This window comes from Lissotriton vulgaris, chromosome 1_1 (genome assembly GCF_964263255.1).
Source record: "Lissotriton vulgaris chromosome 1_1, aLisVul1.2, whole genome shotgun sequence".
NCBI lineage: Eukaryota > Metazoa > Chordata > Amphibia > Caudata > Salamandridae > Lissotriton > Lissotriton vulgaris.
In genome coordinates, this window is record NC_141685.1 from 1,816,929,298 (window position 1) to 1,816,946,895 (window position 17,598).

The 17,598-nt window shown below is 47.8% G+C and overlaps 1 protein-coding gene across 1 annotated transcript in view; it reads right to left on the reverse strand.

The window, feature by feature from the left end:
- STAB2 (stabilin 2) overlaps positions 1-17,598 on the reverse strand; it is an 880,852-nt gene that overhangs the window by 429,542 nt on the left and 433,712 nt on the right. The window contains exon 25 of the mRNA XM_086919174.1: positions 2,337-2,495. Within this exon, the coding sequence (XP_086775300.1) occupies positions 2,337-2,495 (159 nt within the window). The remainder of the gene's footprint in view (positions 1-2,336; positions 2,496-17,598) is intronic.

The following is a 17,598-nucleotide window of genomic DNA, read 5'->3' on the forward strand; positions in this document are numbered from 1 at the left end:
GACCCCAATTTGGGTGACATTAATGGAATTCACGAATGTCTCAGGCCTCAAAGTGAACCGGGATAAATCTACAGTCTACCCACTAAGCCCTCACCTAGCCTCCCTTGACATTACAGTAGGAGATCAGAGAATTGCCTGGAGTGAGGAAACACCTACATACCTAGGAGAATGCTTGTACCACTCCCCTAGCGATATGTATGAAGGGAACCACCGCAAGTCACTGGCAGGAATAAGGTCAGCAGTGGGCTTCTGGAAGACGCTGCCCCTAGCCCCGATTGGGCTAGTGTCATTAGCCAAAATGATCATAGTCCCACGGTTACTATACCACTTTGCTAACCTTCCAGTCATTCCTCCTCGCACCTTTTTTCGAGAGTTGGACATGCTGCTCACTTCCCTTATCTGGGGCGTGGGCTGACATAGGGTAGCCCTATCTAAATTGCTCCAACGGATCAGGGAGAACTAGGAGCTCCAGTCTGCGAGCTATACTTTTTAGTGGCACAACTACAATGGCTCTCGCATTGGACTGCGGAATGCCATATGGGAGAAAAGTCCTCCAATGCGGGGCATATACCCTTACCGGTAATCCAACACATTTGCTACCAGGCACTAAACCCAAATGCACTTACCCACTCCAGGTATCGATAGTCCGCACCTTCCCGCTGCTTCCATCGATAGGGTTCCCCAAAAAGGAGTAACACTACACAGCCCAAGCCCTACGAGTGTGGACTGACTGTTCACTAACTGAAATGGAATCCCTTTACAAAGATGGGCAACTACGACCCTTCGACCAACTGGCGGAAGAGAATAGCCTTCCCCCGGGGCAATTTATACTACACAGAGAAGTTATAACCATCAGCCACCCATATTGAGACCCAGCCGAAGGGGAGCCACAGACACACCCAGTCACACACACAATTCTACACATGGGGATGGGCAGATACTTAGTCACATGGTTATACAAAGCCATCCGGGAACTTATACTCAAACCGTTAACCTCGCTATGACAGATATGGGAGGAGGACATAGGCCGGCCACTGCACGACAAAAGCAAGCCATAGAAGACCCCAAAAATGTATCTAGAAATGCATGATTTAAAAACATACAATTCAACATTATACACAGGGCATATGTGACGCCAGGGTGCCTACAACGCTTCTACCCAGACACACAGTTCCTATGTCCCCGATGTCAGGCTCCAGAGGCGGACTTTAGACACATGTTCTGGGGGTGCCCCACAATACAAAAGTACTGTGATCGTACACACGAGGTGCTCCGCGAAACAACGAACATAACAGAAGTGAATTCATGGGAGGCATGTTCACTAGGTGAGTTCTGGAGATGAAAAACAGTAAAGGTGCAAATCCGGTTTGTGTCCCTTTCTCTATTACTGGTAAAGAGAGGAATAGCCATGTACTGGTGTGCCCTGGAGGGACTCCCATTGGAGGCCTGGGTGGGTGCGGTTAAAAAATGGGGTGCAGCGGAGGAGGCAGGGCTGCTGGCCGAGGAAGTGAAAGGAACACGTAAGTGCCACATATCCATGGAATGGGCACAACTGCTACATCAATTCAATCAACAAACGACACAGGAAGAGCCTCCTGAGAGGCCCACACCACAGACAGCACCCACTATCTAGCCACAGTCGACAGACAGACACAACAGGTCGGGCCGAACACATATCAGGGAAAGCATCACATAGATAACGCAATTCCCCACAACCCTTAAATGATAATGCAGGAGTAACATAACGTCCCCCTCACACACAGTCAAGAACTGCCTAATGGCCACAAACTATCAAACGGTGAACCCCCCACCTGTACACACCCCCGTTGACCCCCTAGACATTACCCTAGTTCACCACCAAAGTTATGAGACAGGGATGCACCCCGACAGGTATGGCATTGGCACCAACTGGTGGGAAGTGTGACCCTGTCACAGGGACATTATATTACGACCCTTAACTATAGCGAAGACAGACATAGCTCCCACACCAGGGGCATATGTTCACAGGTGTACCACTGGAAGCAGATGATCATCACAGACTGAATTAATAAGCATGTAACATCAGGAATACAATACAGATGCGTAACAACTATGCATAAATTCCAATGCCATAACAAAACTGCTAGCTGAAACAATGCAATTATATATATGCATGTACTTCGAAATGAGTAGTTCTGTTTAGTTATACCTGAATTATCAAAACTCAATAAACAAATTTAAACAAAAAGTTGTGGAGTCTTGATTAGGATGGAAAAAGAACTACAGAAAAAATGTTCTCATCTTTCAAGTGAAAAAGTAAACTATATGCTTACAAAATCATCCCGTTAGATCCTTACCTGACCAGGACCAATGTTGACACACACAGCTTTTGGATGGCAGCCCCCAAATCCCGGTAAAAGACAGTTATTGATCGGAGAGCAGTCCACCCCGTCGCCAGTCCATCCTTGCAGACACACACATTTGTGAATGCCAGCTGCTACTTGAGTACATTCAGCCTGTAAAGATTTGCAGATAAACTACTTTACTTAAGACACAAAACAAAAAACTTACCCCACAGATAGTGTTTGCAATGACAAAGTACTTAACGTCAATGTGGCACGCACGTTCACGCTTTCTTAAGTTGGACGCGGAATCATAATTATGTTCTTTTAAATTTCAGATGGTAATTGATTTTAGATAATTCGATTTATATCGTAAAGACCAATTTTTAAAGCTATTTTTTTGATGTATTGTATACATTTCTTGTGATTGTGATGTGTGTATATCTTTTATGATCTTATTGGTCGAAATAAAGATTTAAAACAAAACTTTACTTAAGACACAAAACAATGTTATTACTTTCTCCTCTTAATATTCTACACAATTGTACTGTTTAGTTTTGATGGATAATGTTAATGCATCATTTAAATCATCAAACATTGTTTTTATGACATAAGAACATGTTGTTTATACTTAGCTGTAAATCTTGCTCTTCATGTCCTTATTTATAGACATCAAAGTATTAGACTATGGGAGAGAGAGGACACAGAGTGGTATTTATAGCCCCACTGCTGTTAAACAATGCAATATTTGTTCTGGGGACCCATTGGAGCAAATCCAAGGGCTGTCCACTGAATCTACAGATCTAGGGATAATTTTGGAGGAAATGTCCCTCCAACTCGGTGGGAGCAGTTTCGTCAAAAGTGAAATGCTGGCTACTGTATCTTGACAGCATGGCATTTTATTTTTTCAGAAAGAACCCACCAGAGTGATGGTTTATTTCTGCAGTAAGATAAAGCAATGACTGTGGCGTACAGAGAGTTTTCACCCAATAGATGGGTGCTATTGTTCCGCTTTATGGTCAGGTTCAACAGCGTAGCTGTTCCCAGCCAACTATCTGAGAAGCACTAGAGTGAGGCTTTGGCGTCGTCCACATGTTGGGAGCCAGGAGTACATTTTATGATTGGGTACAAGTTGTGAGCTTCCACAGTTGCCTTCCATGCAGCTGTGACCATTTTTTTTTATCATTTATACCACTGCCTAATCTTGAACTTTCTGGGGCACACACATGACATTGAAAAGTTATTAAAGTATCTTAGACAAATAGAAAATCTATGTTGTTTTTTCTCTGGCAGCAGCACAGAAGGGAAGAGGACAGCCATTAACATACATGAATTGTTAGCACAGGATTGACAGTGCAAGTGTCACCTGACCTTTTAAACTACATCAATACTATGATACAGTCCTTTGCTTCCACATAAATACAAATCTAGCCACATGTTACTTACTTTTTACTTCTTGGGTCAACATGACTTCCAGGACAACCGCATCAGGACAAATGTATTTCAGGAGGTCTACTCTAATTTTGGCAAGCCTTTCCACGTGCTGACCAGGCGATCCATGGGCATACTGGCCACCTGTTCATAGGTTTGCAACAGTGGGCTGGCTGAGGACCAGCTGCAAAAACCTAATGTTTCTCTAATTGTTATATGTTGCAGGGGAACCATGAGTTCAGAGGAGCTCCACTCAACCAAGTTCTAAATGACCACCAAAGTCTTGATGTGAACTGTGATGGAGCTCACATGTGCACAAACAATTTGATCTCCAAAAATAAACTAAGGGGCATATTATCAACGAACAGCGTTAAAATTATCGCTGCTTTAGCAGCAGAAAACTGCTGCTAAAGCAGCGATAATGGGCTTGATATTATGCCCTTCAGAATTCCAATAGAAGACCTTGTTCTGGTGTCAACATGGGCTTCTATTGAAATTTTCAAGGGCATATTATCAAGCTCATTATCGCCGCTTTAGCAGCAGTTTCCTGCAGCTAAAGCAGCGATACTTTAAACACCGTTGTTGATAATATGCCCCTAATTTGTTTGCGAATCCCTGGTCCATACTTGGTAGGTTGGCAAAAGCAGCAAAGCTTTCCACAAAGAATTTGTAGGTAGTACATTTACAACAAATAAGCAAAAAACAATACAGTCAAAAAAAGAGTGTGTAAAAGTTCGGAGCCAAGTTAGTTAAAAAGGCAAGAATGTAATAAAAAAATCAAGACAATAAGATAAAAGGATCAAAATGCATAAAGAAAATAAAAACATCCAAAAGGGAGGCATTAGAAACTTATGTTCCATGTTAATCTAAAGGAGAATAAAAAAGGATAACAAATGCCAAAATGCTTCAGCAGAAAGTCCAGACAGACCAAGAGATAAGTCTGTGAACTTTTCAGGTAGGCTTGCTGCAATTGTTTAGTGGAGTAGCTGGCAAAAGAGCCTTCTCTCCTCTTCAGTTCAAGACAGATATTTGTCTTGGTCAAGTAACGTTTGGTGATATGGTCTTTTCAATCCTTATAAAAGTTCTAGTGGCAGATTACCAGTTTGGTGGTCCATACCTGTGGTGGTGGTCCGACTGCCAGCACACTGCAGACCTGCCTGCAGTATTTTTTTTTCTTTGAAAATACTTTATTGTCAGGAGGGCAGAAAAGTTATCCACAGTAACATTTATGATCAGTAGGTTCATAGCAGTACATGATCGTATCAAAGCTACGGATATTATATACCACATTCTAACGGTCGTGTTCATCTCAATATTATGGATATGTAGGAAATAAGAGCATCCAGTTTGCACTAAGTCTCATTCAGCAGTACATCATATCCTATTCCTATTTGCAACCTGCCCAGTTACGATACATCATTCTGTTCCAACCAAATTTAACTAACAGAAAGAAGAAAAGTTCCATAATCATAAAACTCAACTAATGTCATCGTTCCAGTAGAGCATCGTACCCTTTCACAGTTAGTTGTTTTTCTTTGCACAGTGTCAGTACATTTTTAAAGGCCTTAGCAATTTCTCGTTCCACCCCAACATCAAAACCCGGGTTCAATATACAAGTTCGCCCCTTCTAGTCTTCATCTTCCTCCGACTCTAAGTCGTCGTCTTCCGGCAAGGGTGTGCATGGTTCCCCCCTGTATTTATTCCACGGCATCCATACTTTATTCCATTTTCGGGGGCAGGCCCGCAGCACGTACACCGCCCTCTCCTTTACCATCAGAAGGTCCATATTCCTAATCCACCCAGACACCGTAGGCAATTCCGGAGCACCCCATTTTTGCGCGATGTCTCTCTTGGCCACCGTTACAGCCAATGTGACCCATAATTGTTCATATCTGTTCAGGTCAGTAGGGTCCCACATGTTCAACAGACATTTACGGGGCTCAGGCAGAAGCGATATCTCAAGGGCTTGGGAGATTGTGCGCATAATTTGTCGCCAAACATTTTGAATTAGTGGGCAGTCCCACAGTGTGTGAAATAAGGTTCCCTCCTCCCCGCATCCCCTCAGGCAGAAGGGGTGTGGTGCCCGCTGTATCTTGTGTAGGAGTGTCCTGGTGTAATACGTGCGGTGTAGAATTTTGAGCTGCACCAACCTGAACCTAGCTGATATACCCACTTCTTTTGGTGATGCAAGCGCCTCGTTCCATTCTGTGTCGTCCATGTCACCCAGTTCCCCAACCCACCTCTCCCTAAGTTTCTGCGTGGGGTCTGTCAGGTTGTTGACCAGCTTCTTGTATGTGACAGAGGTAGCATTTTGTTCCATAAAGTCCGTCAATAACCTGTCTTCTAGCGGTGACGATTCTGGGAGTGTGGTGTCGGGTGGAATTGCGCGCTGTAGTGCGTGTCGGATTTGCACATACCTGTATGTCTCAGTGGGCCCTAATCCATACTGCTGTTGTAGTTGTGGGAACTCTACCACTGAGCCTTTGTCCCAAAGGTCCCCCACCACAGAAATCCCAATTTGGTCCCATCTCGCGAAACCTTTACTGGACCTCAAGTTTCCTAGTGACTTCGTGTCCCATAACGGCGTCATCATTGTGATCTTTCCCTTTCAACCCAGTCGAGCCTGTGCCGTGTGCCAGAGGGTCGCTGTATGTAATGTCGGACCAATCAATTTCCGAACCTGGGAGTGATTATATAACACAGAGAGCATGCCGTACGTCCCCAACTGCGACCAGTCCGCCTTGTAGGCGGGGTCCTCCCGCGGGACGTGGATCCAATGATTGATTATTTTGAGTTGGGACGCCCAGTAATACAATTGAAGATTGGGCAGCGCAATTCCTCCTTCATACCAGCTTTTTACTAACTTGTCCTGTGCTATACGGGCTGGGCCATTATTCCACAGCAGAGCAGACACCAATGCAGCGACCTGTTGGAAGTAGCGTGGAGCCACCACATAAGGGGTATTTTCCAGAACGTAAAGAAATCTAGGGAGCGCCATCATTTTATATAACGCTGCCCGTCCTAGGAGGGTGAGCGGCAGGGTAGCCCAGTATTTAATGTCAGCACGTAGACGCGCCAGAGGCGGCACCAAGTTTTCGGCGTAGAAGTGCGCCGCATTAGTGGTGACGAAAATACCTAGGTATTTAAATGAGCCGGTTGTTAATTGCAGGGGGCAGTCTTCCCGTAATAATGGCTCCGGGCCCTTGAGGACGAAGATTATAGATTTGGACCAGTTTAAAGTGTAACCGGACGCTCTCCCGTGCTCGTCACACAGGGTCAATAGTGCAGGAATACCCTCATCGGGATTAGTCATGTAGACCAGCATATCGTCTGCATACAGGGAGACTTTGTCCTCCCACCCCTCCTCCCAGACGATGCCTCGAAATAGCGGTGTTGCTCTAAGCAGGATAGCCAGTGGATCCAGTACTAGCGCGAAGAGTAGGGGCGACAGCGGGCACCCTTGTCAGGTCCCGTGCCCTAGGGGGAAGGTCGGTGAAATGTGACCATTTGCTACCACCTGCGCCATCGGTGATTTGTATAGCAGCCGTACCCATGCGATATATTTCGGGCCGAAACCCATACGCGCAAGGACAGCAAACAGGTACTCCCACTCCACCAGATCGAAGGCCATTTTGGCGTCCAGGGATAAGATGACCACCTGTTCGGAAAGGAGATGTGCACGTGCCATGACTCCATGGACCCTTCGTAGGTTCAGTGCTGTGCTTCTATGTGGCATGAATCCCGATTGGTCAGGATGTATTAGGGTGTGTAGGTGTTTGGTCAGGCGACTCGCCAGGAGTTTCGCCAAGATTTTCGCTTCCACGTTGAGCAAAGAGATGGGTCGGTACGAGGCGCATAGTGTCGGCGGTTTTGCCGGCTTAGGAATGGCGACTATAGTGGCCGTGCGCTGGTCCAATGGGAGTTCCGCCCTGCTCATACTCTCAACATACATATCCAGCAGGGGTTTGCTCAATAAGGGAGCCGATGCTTTGTACCACTCCACGGGTATCCCATTAGGTCCTAACGCCTTGCCAGATTGCAACGATTGTATAGCCAACTGGATTTCGGTTTCTGTCAAGTCCGTGTCCAGTTCCTGCTGCGTTTCTTGTGAGAGTGCGGGGATTGCAATGTTGGCGATTGACGCCAATGCCTCCCGTTCAGTAACTGCCCGAACAGGTGTGTATATTTCCTGAAATTGACGCGCCAGGGTGTGCACTATTTGCTCGGGGTGTGTCAGCAGCTGGCCCTCCTGTGTATAGAGTCTCTGAATACCCCTGTTGCTACCACCCCGCTTGTCTAACCAGGCCAGCATCTTTCCGGCCTTGTCTCCCACATCGTATATCCTGTGTGCGGTGTTTGCCAAGTGACCTTTCGTGACCGATGTGAGATGGGCCAGGTGTTGCTGTTGTCTGAGATGCAACGTATGTGTAGTGTCAGGGGTGGGGTTTGACATGTGGGCGGTATTTGCAGTGTTAAGTGCCAGTTCTAACTGAGCTAGTTCACGTCTTGAGTCTCGTTTGTGCCCTGTAATAGCCGCTATGGCTGCGCCGCGCAGGACTGTTTTGTACGCCTCCCAGAGTATTGAAGGTGAGGAAACCGTTCCTGCATTTTCTACAAAATATTGCGATGTGGCCGTTTTAAGCTTCTTCCTGATACCAGGGACTGTTAAGTAGTTGGGATAAATTGGATAGAGCCTGGCGCGTTTCCTTTCTTTAGACGTAATGTGGAGGGACACTGGGGAGTGGTCAGATATACCCCTGGGCAGGATTTCCAGTTTGTCTACTGATCCCAGTCCCACCCCCAAAAAGAAAAAGTAGTCAATGCGTGAGAGACTGTTGTGCGTAGAGGAGTAGTGTGTGTATTGAGTCGTTGTGGGGTTCAGGTGACGCCAGACATCAGTGAGGCCTAGCGCGGTCAAGAAACCAGGGAGTGCGGAAGTCCCCCTCTGTCGGTCCCGTATGGGAAAGGTGTCTAGCAAGGGGTCCGTTATGGCATTAAAGTCCCCCCCAATGATCATGTCGCCCTCAGGGAGGTCAATAAGGAATTGGCCCAGCGCCGGCAGCGCTGTTGAGTGTAGTGCCGGGGGGATGTACACGGACACCACGTTGAGGGGTTTCCCTTCCCACTGGCCAGACAGTGCCGCAAAGCGACCCTGCTCGTCCGTCTTATGACTCTTAACCATAAAGGAAGAGTTCTTTTTGAGGAGTATCCCAGTGCCCCTGGACCCTGTAGTGAATTCAGCATGTGCCGCCATGGCATACCCACGTCTGTCGAGCGCTTTGCATGTGGACCCAGCCAGGTGCGTTTCTTGCAACATCACCAAATCAGGCCCGTGACGTTTGATGGTTTGGACGACCAGGCCCCTTTTAATTTTATCCCCCAAGCCTCTAACGTTCCACGTGAGCAGTTTTATGGGGGGCAACCCTGTCACTGGCTGGCCGCCCTCAGCGGGTGCATTTCGGTCCTGTCGGGCCATTCAGGTATATATCTAGTGGTACTGATGTGTGGAAGTGGATTGTGACATTTGCGCAATGACTTGTGTTAGGGCACCATGAGTGTATGGCCTGGAGCAGTACCTTTGCCCATACTGAAGTGACGATGACTGAGAACATAAACCAGAACATTACAACTCCCCCCCCTGCCCCCTCCCTGCTCCCCTGCACCACGGACGAATTCCTGCCCGCTTCCCCAACTTTGCAGAGTGCTTCATCCCATCCCTGTACATCTTACTTGCTCGTGGGGTTGGTGAGACCCCTACAGGCACCGGCCAATGCCCGCCCTACTCAGCTCCATCGGCTTCAAGTTCCCAAGGGCTATAAACACGCTGTCCCACCTGCAGCCCAATCAAGTCAGCCCTGAACAGGTTGGCCAGAGTCAAGTGGGTCCCTTTCGAGATCCGATTCCAGTTCCGTTGCTCCTTCCCTGTTCGCGGGGCTGCCGGACGGATGATCTGTCGGCCCTCCGTTGCGCTGGTGTTGCCTTTCCCTGTGCGGGCGTTGGGGTTGGCCCACTTGCCTCCAACCATCAAGCCATTCTCTAGCTACCTCTGGTGTGTCAAAGAACCACGTTTTTCCTTCAGCCACTATGCGCAGTTTGGCGGGGAATAGCATTGAGTATGGTAGGCCCTTGTCTCGCAGCGTCTTCTTCACATCCGTGAACGATTTCCTTCGCCTAGCCACCTCTGCCGTGTAGTCCGGGAAAAAGGCCAAAGTTGAGTTTTGAATCTTTACAGGTGGAGAGACTCTTGCCGCCTGCAGGATTGCGCCCCTGTCCCTAAAGTTGAACAGTCTAGCCAGTACTGGTCGCGGGGCAGCGCCCGGCTTAGCCGCTCCACCCGGAACTCGGTGTGCCCGTTCTACAGAAAAGAAGTGCGATAGGCCTTTCGGTTTTAGCTGGGTTTTGATTAGGTCCTCAACGTACAGATCCATTGCGGCTTTACCTTCCGATTCCGGCAGGCCCAGGATGCGGACGTTATTTCTCCGGGAACGCCCTTCCTGATCGTCGAGCTTCTCCTGCAACTGTTTAGTGACTCTTTCCATGCGTTCCATGGCTACTTGCAGGTCTGAGGTGTCCTCAATAAGCGACTTCGTAACTACCTCCACTTGGGACACTCTTTCCGCCATTTTCCTTCAGTCAGCTCGGAGCAGAGTCACCTCGGATGAGATGGAGCCCACCGTCGTCCGGACCTCGGTAAGGGTTTTCATGACGTCCTCTAAGGTCACCTTTGGAGTCCCGCCCGTTTCTGGGGCTGTTCCAGCAGAGTGGCGGCCGCCACTCTGGGAGTGTCCAGTCTGGCTGTAGGCAAATTTATCTAGCTTCGCTTGGGTCGACGCACTCCTTGTTCCCTTGCCCGCCATTTCGTTGTGTTGGTGGAGGGAGTGTAATCACGTGGTCGCCGAATCCGTACTCGCCCTATGTGGTGCGTGGTATCTCCGGTCACCAGGCGGTCAATAGTGTGTCTCACTGGAATCAGGGGGCACTGTGTACGTACCTCTTACAGTGCCCAGGCGAGTTGTTGCTGGCGTCCGTGACGATCGGCACGCCGGCCTGTATGGCGGTTTTGTGCGGCCTCGTGCTCCGCTACTCCCTTCCTTCGCGCTCCCCGTAGCGCTGCCAGGTGCTGCGTCGCTGTTGTATTACACAGGAGGCACCCTGCGGAATATGCCTGAGTCTCTCCGCGTAGTGGTGTAACCTCGTTAGGGGGGGGTCGCCTGCGCAGCAGAGTGTCACACGAGTTGGGCACCACTGTAACAGCCCCCACACGAATCCACCTTTTCCCCAGGATATTGGGGTTCAAGCTGGACCCCGCCGATTCGGGGCGCAATCCGGGTTGGTTGTGGCGTGGGGTGTCCTGCACCGCAGTATGCACGGCGCGTCTGGTCGCCTGATTCCCTCAAGATGGCGCCTCCCGGGGCTGCTGGAGAACCTCGCCGTCTCTGGTGATCGCGCTGCCTCCGGACTACACCCGCAGTCAATCTGGGTCTCCACAGTCCCTTCGTTCACACAGTGGCGGGCGCTGGACAGGCGGCGCGCATTAGTACCTCTTGCTACAGGGTCCGGCTGTGGTCGGCTGGTATCACAGCGCCCCGGCCGAGGAGGGCGAGCTTCCGCCCGGGTTCGCTGGCTACTTCAGGCCGGTGCGGCCAAGCAGGCGCAGGCCGTTGCACGTTGCTGCCGGATGGAGCAGTTCCCGGCGGCCGATCACCACCGGGGTCGGATCCAGCAGTGCCGCTCGGGTCCCCGAGCCGATGTCGCTCCTTCGAGCGGGTGTAGGATCGGATCAGTGTGCGGATTTATGGTGCGGGCCGGTTTGCCTGGAGGAGCTCCCGCTTCAAGCTGCCGCCATGCTCGGCAGTTGGCCACGCCCCCCCTGCCTGCAGTATTTAGAGTGTGGAGGTCGGACCACCACAGGAGTGCTACAACTGCTGGGAACCGAGGATCCCGCGGCGGTCTTGCAGCAGTCAGAGGCAGAAATATGCTGACAGTGCTGCAGCGACACAGCCTAGCATATTAAAAGTTGCCTCAACGCTACCCTTTTCATGGCAGTGATATCGCCATGAAAAGGGTGGTAGTGAGGCAACAAAGGGGGCTCTAACAGGGCCCCCTTGTACCCTTGGTGCCCGGGGCTGCATGCAGGGGGGCACAATATGCAACCCCACTTCCCACACTGTGTGGCATGCATGTCAAACTGTGGAGGAAGGTGCAGTCGGTGCTTTGAAAGCAGCAGTCTGCCTGTTAGGCTCGTTTATGAACTTGACAGAATGCCGCTCTCAGACTGTGCAGGACCACCCACCAGGCCAGGGAAAAACTCCATATCTGGCGGATAGTCTTACCACGGGGTGGACGGTTCCACAGAGGATGGCATGTTGCACGGTCCTCTGTGGGACTGCCAAACTCGTACTCAGCCCCAAGTCTTCCTACCCCAACTTTTCAGCAAAGGGATGAGTTTTCTTTCCTAGAGATATGATCTGTTTGAAGAAAACTATTGATCCTGGTCGAATAACTGTGTGTTGTTTTAAATGATAAGCTGAACAGACACCTGACATCTCTTAAAGTTAGGATGACTAAAATGTACACATGGATGCAGGAGCAAAGTTCATACACACATTGTCATGCATAGGTGTGACTCAAAGTGCATTTATTCCTAAAAGATTAGCATGCTCCCAACTATGTATGTTACTAAAGACAGAGGTCCCTAGAACAAGGAAGTTGAGCAACTGAATCAACATACGCTAAATAGTCAGTATGTTCTTTGTCCAGCCGGACAGAGTTTTATTTTGACAGAAATAAATAATAACACAAAATTGAGTGGTGATGTCAAGGGGGCACAACCTGTGACCCAAACAGAACAAGACAAAATAGCAATTTAAGGCAAAAACGGGCGAAGTGGTCTGTTTCCTAGTATTCAGTAGACAGACTTAATTCAATCAAGGTACCATTGTGCAATACATACTAAATTTTTAAGAGACATATGGTACATAGATGTTGACGTTTCGATGCCGAAACTTAGATGTGTGGCATCATCTTCGTAACAGTAATATATAGCATGCCTGTCTTGAATTCATACAATTGCCTTTCAGTCACACATAACATTAAACATAAAATTATTTACAGAAGGAATTTTTAAGTGGAGAAAATTGGGAAAAGAAGAAAAGAAATATTACTATTTAAAATAAATTTGCTAGGCATGGCATTTGCTTTCAATTTGCTAGGCATGGCATTCAGTGACTTGTAATTGACTTTTAACAGAAATCGTGCATTTGATTGATTTACATAGCAAGAGGCAATATTTTGTTGCTGAGTAACGCTTCAGTCATGACTTTATAATTTAAAGTCTCCATAGAGCGTAGTGAAATAATTCAGGAGACGTGCCTAATAGTTCGTGCAGGGTAAGTGACACAGGCACATCATGCTTCATGAGAGGATCGTGTTGAGAGGGCAGTCGGGTGATAGCAACATGCTCGGGAGAGCGCAGTACATATAATCAATTCAGCAAGGTGCGCGGTAATGGATAAGAGTGGTGAGGTATGGTGCATACAAGTGAGTTTTGTGAAACAGGGGACTGCTAAAACATGACCGTGGGTTTGGGGGGGTGAAGACAGCCAGTTTCTGAAGTGTGACATAGTGAGGTCGCATTTTAAACCAAAGACAGTTGTTACGGTGTACTTGTAAGGTAGTCTTTCTTTTATTTCCTTCATTTTCTCTGCTCGTGTTAGGCCATGTATTTAACATTCTATGTTCTGTTCCTTGCATCCTCGAGAGCGTGTGTTCCTTCAAACATGTTTATGTTTGAAGGTGCATCTCTCGAGGATGCGATGCCTGTTTAACCTTGGCATAACTGAACTGTGTATTCAACTTGTCATTTTAACTGCAATGCTTGCTACTTGCCAGTGGCACTCCCGTGTGATGCCGATTGAATTGGATTAAACTTCTTATTGGATTTACACCCATGCCTGATACTCTTTCTTCCTGAACATCCGGCCACCCGTTCCTTACATTTGGCGACAGGATTTGGCGATTTTTTTTTTTTTAATTTTTGAAAACCTTTATTGTGCATTAAGAAAAGGATAAATACGGGCCCACAACCCATTGGCCGGCCACGGATACATTTGAAGCACCCAAGCAGGCAATACGGCGACACAGTAACACATTAGTACCATAAGCAAGTATTCAAGAGTTACACTGTAGATCGTCGTGATACTGTGTCCCAGGAGTAGTGAAGGTTTGTTTTGTATTTTTGTTGCAGCTATTGAAGTTCGACATTTTAATGTTACATAAACAATAGGCAAAGAAAGCGGAGTCCGTGTTGACTTGTCGTGACAGTAGCAACAATTTTACCACAGAATCAAATTACCCAATATTCAAGTCCCCCCAGGCAGTATGGCGGCTCAAAGTTTGTGCAGCAGGAGTTACATATCTAACATCATCCCAGTGTCCACCGCCACCCACCCCTTACCTGTCTCAGACACGGACCCAAGATAGAATAAAGTGAGAGAAACGAAAACGGAGAAGAAAATCAAGGCACCATAGAAACTGAAAGCAGAACTAAAATCCCATCCCCCAACCCCCCCACCCTACACGCATGCAGAGGCTACGGCCTACCCCCCCCCCCCCCCCACCCCACCAGCAGTGTGTCTGTCGCCCAATAAACCCGAAATATAGAACAATAAAGAAAGTGGAGAAAAAGAAAGGAAAAAATATAACATCTGAAATATAGAGAGTAAGAAAAGAGTGTTCTAATCTATAACTCCCAGTAAAGAGAATAGGTGGGGAGGAGCCCACCAAATACCAGGTCCCCCGGACACCCCAGCCATAAAATACCTTCCACCCCATATGCAATAGCAAAATTAAATCACATCAAGTTCAGAATGAAATAGGGAGAGACATCCCACAGGCTACAGCAAGCGTTGAGAGAGCGTCTCATCTCGAGTCACCATCCGCCATTCAAACACAGTCCATAGAGAAAGGTCTCCTAGCCCTGGCCAGATCGTAAGCGTCCCCCCGAAGATGGCCTCCAAGGAGGTCCCGCCCCCGACAGAACAAAGGGGTAAAATGGCCGCCCTCGGCAGTGAGAAGACTCCCAAAAACAAAACGGACAACGCCAGTTGCATATAGTGCCATAAATCCAAAAGAGCGGTGCTCCCAGGTGCGCCAGATGTTGCATAGCACTAAGGAATAAGAGCGTAGCTTGCAGAACGTAGGCAGTCAATAGAACCAGTCGCTGCGCCAGCGGCACCATGAGCAGGGATATCGAAGCTGTAGGTGAAATCAAAAGTTCTGGCAGAAATGGCAACACTGTAGTCTCGCTGGAAGAGGCGGAGAACAAGCCGCAAGCATTTTCACTGCCCGATAATTGCTCCATTGTGCGCTCGTGCGGCAACATTGTATCCCGGCCATGGCATAGCGTGGGCCGATTAGAGCAGCGAGGGGAATAGGCAGACGCCACACACCTCAAGTCGGATGCGGCTTCATCCAGCCGGACGCACAGCGCCATAGAACTCTCACGCCATTCTGCCCTCAATTCAGCAAGTGCGGTAAGAACAGAGGCACAAGTGTAAACAGGCTGTGGATCGCTCATGCCTACCAGCCGAGGCGCTGCACACTGATCCACTCTGCGCTCGGGTCAACAGAGGGCAACACAGTCAGGCTCCGAGGCATAACCCACCATCACTCCATAGGAGCCGGCCGCCATGTTAGGTCCACCAAGGGGCTCACTAAAGTGCGCAGGCGAGGTATACGATGGGTGGCTGGGGTCCAATCTCCCGATACAGTCTGGGCCCCCTGACACCGGGCGACAGCCAGTGAATTTCTCCCTCCATGCGACTCTAGGCAGGGGCAACCCCAGAGGCGAGTCACGGCAGCCAAATCCCCGCCGAACAAAAGTAAGGGAAGCAGCGCGGCTCACCGTAGCGTCACACAGAGGAGATTCCGCAGGATCAACTTCCAAGCAGTCGACGTCCCAGTTCCACTGAAGGCCAGTGCAGGTTTATCCCCAGCGAGCAGCTGGGCACTAGACGCCCGTTTCGCCTCAGATCAACCAGCTCACGGAGCTCCAGCCGCCCCCGGCGGTGCACAGCGACACGGGTCCGGTCCCAGGGCTAGACAAAGCCGACAGATCAGCACGGCAATATCCACGGCTAGCAGGCAGGCAGGGACACCGGAGAAACACCCTCAGCAACAGCACGCTCTCGTCTACATCCCGCGGTAGTGCAATCGTAGGAGAAAGGTCAGGATAGTGCTGCGGGGAAGAAAGGCTCGGGGAGCCGGGAGACTACACGTCCGTCTCCGCCGCCATCTTGGCTCCTCCTCTCCGGATTTGGCGATTTTTAATCTTTTTCGGCATTTTCACTAACTTCTTGGTCCGTTATTTCTTCTACCTGATAATAACTCCAGGAATATACTTGCTCCACTGTGCCTTATTTTAAAAAGAAACCTGCGTTTCTCACCTTCATTTTAAACGAATCTTCAGTGAGGTTTCCTTGTCATTTGCTGGATTTCTTCCTGAATCACTGTTTTCTCAAGAAGCTCTCTCTTTTCAAAGTTCAAATAACGCGAGAGAAGCCTCCGGTGAGGTCATCGCGCAACGGAAGCATTTCCTGAAAGGAAGTTAATGGCACTGTCTTCGTGCAACGGAAACATTTCATTTCTGAGCCTGATTTATTGAGGTAGACACTGTTTTGGTTTCCTTTCCCTTTTAAAACCTCGCGCAAGTGTTGAATTCTTGAAGGAAGCTCCAGGAAAATGGTATGTGCATTTTATTAACAGTTCTCGAAATTACTATATTCTTTAGCACATTGGGAATTTCACTTTGTTTTCTAGACTGATATTTTATTATTTGAAAAATCCCCACGAGTTCGAGTACTATTTACATACTTTGAGAATATTTGAACATTATCTCATCATTTCATAAAATACTTTGGAGTTTTAAAAGACTGCTTTTATGTAAATTTTAAGAAACATCTTTTTAAAGACATTTTACTGAAACATCTTCTGGGACATTTTAAAGGCATTCAGCATTTTAAAGACGTTTAACATTTTCATTCAGCATTTTGAAGACCTTTTACATTTTAAAGACATTCAGCATTTTTAAAGACATTTAACATTTTTACAAAATTCAGTCAAAAGCTAAAGAAAGGAAGAGTACAAAAGTTGCATATTTACAAACTATTTTATTTTCAAGGGAAATTTATTTATTTATTATTTTTAAAAAAAATGGCTAATAATCAACAGGTGATTATTCTGAACAAATTCTTACCTGTCAATGGAAAACCCGTGGAACCGTGGAAAACCTGGTTTAGAAGCTTCGAGAATTACTTAGTGGCAATTGATGTAGAGGAATATGCTCCTAAAAGGAAGCTTGCTATTCTTTATAGTCATTTGGGAAGAGCTGGTAGAGAAGTCTACGATAACTTACCTCTTGCAATCCCACCTTCAGGAAGAGGCGAAGGCTGGAATGTTTACCGAGATGCAGTTCTAAGACTTAATAGGACATTTTTGGAACTTCCGAATGTCATTCTGGAGCGTTTTAATTTTAGAAAGAGAAAGCAAAACTTGGAGGAAAGCGTAGAAGATTTCATTTCAGTTTTGAGGAACATGTCAGCTGATTGCAACTTTGGGGCTGATTTAGACATTTACATCAGGGATCAATTTGTTTATGGTTGTTGCCATAAAAAAATTCAAGAACGAATCTTAAGTTGCAGGGATCCAACATTGTCTGAGGTGGTTGATATGGCTAAAAGTATTGAAAGGAGCATTGTTTCTTCAAAAAGCATTATGGTTGAAAATGTTTCTCCTGTTAACTTTGTGCAGAATGATGTTTCTGTTAATGCAGTGTCATTTAAGAATA